The following is a 7160-nucleotide window of genomic DNA, read 5'->3' on the forward strand; positions in this document are numbered from 1 at the left end:
GGAATAAAATCCAGCCTGGTCCAGCATAACAAGAAGTTAAATAATAAGTATTAAATTAAATCATGCTAGTTAAGCAGTCACACTTTCAGATAAGGAGCTCTCAGCATTTCTATTCTGAAGCTGTATAATCCTCAAATTGATTCAGCCATAACATTCTTGCTGGGACGAGTCTCAGTATGGAGATATTTTTTCAGTCGTGTATGTTCTTTTTGTTTTAAGCCAATTCAGCTTTCTTTTCCATACCAAAAGAAAAACTCATCCCCTCTTTTCCAAATGTCTTATTTCCTGAATAGAAATTGCAAATACATTTTCCCCAAGAGTTTTGAAGATTAAACACAAAGGAACATGGGGTTGCTGTTTGCTTTGACTGTGCTAGGCTAGAACATGTGCTAATGTTACATGTCTATTAGGCCAGCCCTAAAATTGTTACAGTATTTGGCTGGGAGTTGTTGATAAAGAGAAAATACTGATTAAGGAGAAAAGTATTCCAAGGTTCAAGTTTAGGAGTGCAAGTTTACATAGGGAGATGCACTAAAAAGTATCTGCAGTACTGTAACTGATGGAGTACTGATAATAACTTATTTATTTATTTTTCTCCTCTTTCTTTTCTATCCTTTTTCCCTTTGGTAGCAACTATTGATGCAGATGGACAGGGATTTTGTCAAGGTGGATTTAGCATTGACTTCACAAAGGTATGTGAGTTTTTTTGTCATTTCTGTGGGTCAGCAGGCAGCTACAAGTTAGCAAACCCCCCTGATACAGAGCACTTAGAATCACAGCCATTATAAAATCAAATGTTACTGTTCCTGGTGGGGAGCTAACCCACAACCTAACAAAATCTATAAATAAAGCAAAAAATAACTTGAAGCCACTCAAAGAGCTTTTATAAACCTGTTTCTCCCTACATCTTCAGAGCAGCACACTTTTACCTCTCGTAGGAACCATGTCCTGAACAAATGATCTGCTTTCCCAGATTCCTGCCATGCCCTCTGCTGCAGCTGGTCCTCAAGTGGATTCAGTGTGATAGTCAGGATTTTTGAGACATGGGATTGGTGTTATAGCTATTGTTTTAGCTATTGTTACTTCTTGAGGAATAACAACTCAGGGAGCTGGTAAACAATGTGTTTGTGAATCATGTTTGATTTTCTCATCAGCCAGCAGTACAGGAGTGTTTTACTGACTTGTGTCTCCTCTGTGCTCTCCCTGCCTGTTCTAGTTCTTTTTATTTTTCTCAAATTCACAATTACTTTTGAAATCCAAGCACAGTAAAACTGTGCACAGATCTGAGAGGGTACTATGGTGTTTTATGTTGTACAGTGAAATGGCTGAGCAGAGTCAGGACGTGTTAAGACCACGCAAGCCCTGTTTGTGATGTGGCTCATTTTTGGGTTCTCACATCTCAGGATGAGGTCATATCCCATCTCTCTTTGCCCAGGGCCACTCTTGGTTTTCCTCCAGAGGAAAGTGCCGAGTGCAGGAGAGGGCTGTGAGTGTTTGGGTTATTTTGCACACACCCTCAGGGTCACTGTGCAGCCTGCAGGCCCAGTTAAAACCAACTTTGGGCTCTAATCCAAAACCTTAGAGTGGGCAAGCCAGGGTGTATCTCCAAATGTCTGACCTAGATTTTTCTGAGTGGTGAATACAGGAGTTTTTAGGATTAAAACCTGAATAAGTGGCTTAATTATGCAGCAAAGCCTATGGCCTAATTCAATACTTACAGAGCAAATTCCCAATCCTGGGATAGCTAATGTGGTTAAAGTTTCATAAAATGGTTTTGTGAATTGCAGTTGTGCCAAGAAATACGGAGTGGGGGAATTACATCACAGTTATTCTGAATTAAGCTTTTCTAGTGCTAAGTTACAGAAAATGGCAGAGGCAGAAGATGGCACTATTTTGTGTACTGACCCCAAAATATGATGAAACACTGAGTTTTCTCCTAATTGTGTTCCTGTTGCCATACATTTATGGGGGAAGAAGGGTCTATTGAAATAAAAACAGAATTCTGCCTAGAATTCTAAATGGGTGGAACAGTCACTGAAGGTTTTTGTTAGCATTTTACAAGATGCATTTCTAAATAATCGCTCCTTCAAAAAGGGAAATATGTGGTGGCCAGCAGAGCTACAGCGATGTACATACATGGGATTTCTTCCCACAAACATAGGATGGGCTGTTTGGCTTTAGATGTGCTTCTTGTGTTTTTAATTTTTCTTTCTGTCTTCCTTTTCTTTTTCCCTTCCAAGGGAGACAGGGTGCTGCTGGGAGGACCTGGAAGTTTTTACTGGCAAGGTGAGAGTATCATCTAAGTCACAGAGAAGATGATCTTTATAATTTTTCTCTTTATCCTCTTAATCATTTTGTTCCACAGTCTTCCAGCTGCTGTCAGAGTCTTTGTCAGTAAGGAAACTGGCAGAAATGGTTTTTTGTCCTTTAGAATATCTCCTGAATAATCAAGGCAACCACAGATAATGGTTGTAGTAATAATAGCATAGATGTCCTTTCTGTTTTAAATAATTCCATGATCTTTATAAAGGCATTTTCCTGGGACCTGGGATTTTTTTTCATCAGCAGGAAAAGTTTCCTTTAGCATATATTGTTTTGCTATGTACATGTTTCATAATTTGACACACAAAGAGTGCATTTTCAATGAGAAATATCCCCTCTAAAGAGAATTCCATTGTTTTCCTCTGATGGCAAAGATGTTTTGCATTTGTCTTAATTGGTTTGTGCTGTGGGGCACGTTTTACCTCTACCTGGCATTACCTGTGTACTTTGCTCCTGTGGGATTCAGGATTATTCAGCCTTTAACTGCAGCTCTCTGTTCAAAGGAGGCTGCTGCTGTAATGAGGACACAGCTGCCAAACTCTGCTGCCTGCTTTTTAATGGAGCTTCTAACATTTATTAATAGATTTTCTGTATCATGCCAGCCTACATGTAGGTGCAGCAGCACAGGAGGCTTGCTCCAGTCCTGTATTTTCAATTACAAACAAAATTGAGTTATTAAAGCTAAACTGCAGATGCAGTATCATATAAACCAGGTTTCTGCATTTATTTTATAGCTTTTTTGGCAAAAGTGACACTTCATCTGCCAAAACAACCTCATCCTCTCCTACTACTACCAAAAAAAGCCCACTTGGCTCTGAATAGATGACAATAGTATGCTCTGAAAACAATAATTTTCATCCTAAACTTTTATTCCACGTGTTCTGCGTAGCTGCAGGAGGATTTTTCCCTTCACTTTACACATGTATGAATATGTATGTGAAGTGCCATTCTGAATGGGGTTTTTTGGTGATTCAAGCTTTAGTTTAGACTAGAGAAAAGAATGTAGAGGAGTCACCACCTAGTGGCTGATGCAGTGAAAATGGAGAACATGGCAATACACCATGCTCATCTCATTTTTGTCCATTTTATTTGCTTGTTGTCTGCCAAGATAGGCTCTCCTGTTGTGGTATTTGAGCAAGGAGCACCTAAAGGGCTCAGTTCTGCACAACCATGAGCGTGTGATATCTCAGCCCTGCCTTAGATTGGCCTCTGTTTTCAGTGAGAACTCTGTGTGTGCCTTTGATTCAATATGTGAACATGTTTTTGCTGGAGTGGGATCCATATTTTCACTTGTGTCCTTCCTGGTGCTGCTGCAGTTGGCTCCTCTCTGGTGGGTGTTGTGGAAGAGCCGCTGCTTTTGAGGGCAGCCTTCTGTGAATGAGCTCACCAATTCTGGTTGTGGTTTTCAGCTCTTTTCTCTCCCTTTAGGCCAGCTGATTTCTGACAGAGTGACAGAGATTGTGGCAAAGTATGACTCCAAGGTCTACAGCACCAAGTATGATGACCAGTTAGCCACCAGGCCTGCCAGTGCTGCTTTTGATGACAGCTACTTGGGTACGTGGTGGGAAACCAGAAACCTCCACCTGCAACACTCCCTGCCTACATCTAAATCACACAACTAACAATTCCACATCTAACAGACAACAAGGCAGTGGATTCCTGAAAATGCACTCTTTTATGTATGGTGGAATTGTAGTTATTTATTGTTTACTCCCTGCCACTGCTGATGCTTACATCTAAATTGCACAACTAGCAATTCCACATCTAACAGATAACAAGGGAGTGACATTCCTGAAAATACACTCATTTATGTATGATGTAGTTATTTATTGTAGTTATTTTGCCATGGGCTTGACTCAAAAAGCACCCAATGACAAAATAAGTGGAAGTATTTTCATGATTTTACATGCTCTGTGATTCAGGCTGAATATGGGAATGGCAAATGTATGATGTTTATATGAGAAGTTAGTAACATAGGTGGTTGCTTGTTTGTTTGTTATTTAAAAGCAGCTGTTTCTAAATAACCTACCAAAGCAAAATAAAATGATGTTTTGGAAGAAAAACAATGAGGAGTGAGAATTCATTATTTTGCCTCATGTATGTCTGACCAGGCTCAGGAAAAAAGCAAGGATGTACCAGGACAATTCCCAGGATAATAATTTTTAAATTTTCATCTTCTGATCTCAAATTCCTGGATTCTGATGAGTTACAGCCACTCCTGGAGCTCTTCATAGTCTAAGCTGCTTCAAGGCAATATTTACACCAGTGCATTTTAAGGTGAAGAGAAGACTGTGCACAGAGACGCTTGTGAAAAGTGTAAAGAGAGGTGAAACTTTCAATAAGGTTTTTAAAGCCTCGTCTTGTCTCTGCAGGTTATTCAGTGGCTGTTGGAGACTTCAATGGTGATGGCATCGAAGGTAAGCCCCTTGCTTCAGTAAGAACATCATGGTAATAGGCTGGGCAGAGTTTTCAAACCTATGCTACAGTGCACAGGGAAATGCTAGGAAGTGAATGTTCAAGTGCTAGGAATGTTCAGCAGTCACTGTGCCTTGGGACCTGACTGTTATCTGTTTCTTGCTTTATGTTTCAGACTTTGTGTCAGGAGTCCCACGGGCAGCAAGAACTCTGGGCATGGTAAAAAATTTGAAACATTAAACTTTACAATAAATAAAAAAAGGTGACTATTGCTGGTTTGCTGTAATGTGTATTTCTTCACGTGCAGGTGTCCATTTACAATGGGAAAAACATGTCCTCCATGCACAACTTCACTGGAGAGCAGGTGGGTGGCTCTGCTGACTGTCGTGGGGGGCCAGGAAGCCTTTCCTATGCTGCAGCACTATTTAGAGTACTAGATAATAGTCTGTATATTACTGGCGTGATTGCCAAAGCAACATTTTATGAAGTCTGAGGAAATTCTAATCCTATTTAAATGAAGGAAATGCTGCCTGTTTTGAGAGCTGGGAAAGAGACTGGATCATGAAAGGGGAAATGAGAAAAGTAACCAACAGGTTTACTTTCTAAGAGTATGGAAAAAGAACAAAAAAGAAAGGAAAAAATAAAATTTGTGGCTTATGTTATCATCTCCCTGATGTATTTTGTGTACAGATTTGTGTAAAGTTGTTTGTTTGTATCACTACAACTCATGGGTTTGGTTTGAATTCTGTTTTCCAGATGGCTGCCTATTTTGGGTATTCGGTGGCTGCCACAGATATCAATGGGGACAAGTAAGTGTCCTCTTCTCCCTCTTCTCACCAATGCCACCCAACTTGTTTCTGGAAAGAAAAAATTTATTAAAAGGTCTTTCCCACAATCTAGATTTCTCTCTTCATTGCTGGTTTAACACATCTGCATGACTCTTTTGATAGCACCACACATTTGTTTTAACATTTGTAGGTTTGTTTTTGCATTTATCTGCATAAATACATGTGTATATTCACATGCTTAAGGCCCATTAAATTTTTATGTATTTGTGCTTACTTGGTCAATAAATATTTGCTTTCAGTTGAATTTAAAGATAGTTAGCTTTCATCTGAGTGTTGACTTCAGGGCTGAGCTAACAGTGCTGAAGAGAATGAATTTTCCTGCTGCTGCTGAAGAGCTCTGTCCTGTTTTGGTCCAGTTACACAGATCTGTTTATTGGAGCCCCTCTTTTTATGGATCGAAGCTCAGATGGGAAGCTTCAGGAGGTTGGCCAAGTAACCATCTGCCTTCAGCAAGCCTCGGGAGGGTTTCAGACAGCAAAGCTGAATGGCTTTGAGATCTTTGCGCGGTTCGGCAGCTCCATTGCACCCCTGGGGGACCTGGATCAGGATGGCTTCAACGGTAGGATGCTGATTTGTGGTATTCACATTCTCTGAAAAAAATTCTTTACTAAGGATTTTTCTTCTGGGAAGCTGAGAAGCTTCAGAGGAAAGGAAAACAATTTTTATCTTATTTGCTTCTCCTGCATTTTTCTCATGTGGGATGTGTTTGGAGATTGTTTACCCAAAGGTGGTTGCCTGATTGGATGCTGGTCTGAGCTGTTTTAACTCTTTGGTCAACTGAGGCCAAACTGTGTCAAGATTTTGGAAAGAGTCATGAGTTTTCATTATTATTTTTTTAGCATTCAGTAAGTACCTCTTCTGTATTCTTTAGTATAGTTAGTACAGTATTCTTTAATATTCTATAGTATTATAAAGTAATAAATTAGCCTTCTGAGAACATGGAATCAGATGTGTCATTCCTGCCTTCGTCAAGACATTCCCTGCAAATACAATATTGATTCCTGATCAAGATCTCCTGGTTGTGGAGGGTGATGCCTCAGGTTTTAGCTTTTATATTTTTCAGATTCTGTACTGTTTTAGTGTGTAATTCTGAGCTCCATATTAGGGCATGGTAACGATTCCTTCTCTAGCTGGGGACCAAGGACAAATTTCAGGCCCAAGAGCATAAACAATGTGGACTGAAGAGAGAAAAGCAAGAAGGATGGGACTTCATGGGCTAAAGCTATAACTGGACAATTAACTCCAATATGCAAATGGACCAGAACTTATAAATGTGAGAGACCCTGTGACCAGGTGTCCATTTTGTGACCATTTTGAGTTCACCTTGGGTCTAGCCCTGACTGGGCTCTTCTGCAGCCTAAGGTGCATCCATTGAGGCCTTTTAATAAATCCCTGCTTTATTCTTTAGCCCAGTCTAGTCTCTGTTCTAGGTCAGCCTGCACAGGGCACCAGGGGAGCGCAGCCAGCACAGACAATGTGGATCCTGCACACAAACCCTCAGTGCTGTAGCCATGAGTGAGTGAGGGATGCTGAGATTTAGACTCCCTTCGATGCTTGTGTGCTACTCCCAGGAAT

At 40.4% G+C, this 7160-nt stretch overlaps 1 protein-coding gene across 1 annotated transcript in view; it reads left to right on the plus strand.

Moving 5' to 3' along the window:
• The window catches only part of ITGAV (integrin subunit alpha V), a 54076-nt gene that overhangs the window by 24150 nt on the left and 22766 nt on the right, over positions 1-7160 (plus strand). Inside the window, exons 5-12 of the mRNA XM_014310820.2 lie at positions 631-692; positions 2241-2286; positions 3751-3876; positions 4695-4739; positions 4913-4956; positions 5045-5101; positions 5494-5546; positions 5942-6144. Coding sequence (XP_014166295.1) covers positions 631-692; positions 2241-2286; positions 3751-3876; positions 4695-4739; positions 4913-4956; positions 5045-5101; positions 5494-5546; positions 5942-6144 — 636 coding nt within the window. The remainder of the gene's footprint in view (positions 1-630; positions 693-2240; positions 2287-3750; positions 3877-4694; positions 4740-4912; positions 4957-5044; positions 5102-5493; positions 5547-5941; positions 6145-7160) is intronic.

Source organism: Geospiza fortis, unplaced genomic scaffold, assembly GCF_000277835.1.
Source record: "Geospiza fortis unplaced genomic scaffold, GeoFor_1.0 scaffold155, whole genome shotgun sequence".
Taxonomy (NCBI): domain Eukaryota; kingdom Metazoa; phylum Chordata; class Aves; order Passeriformes; family Thraupidae; genus Geospiza; species Geospiza fortis.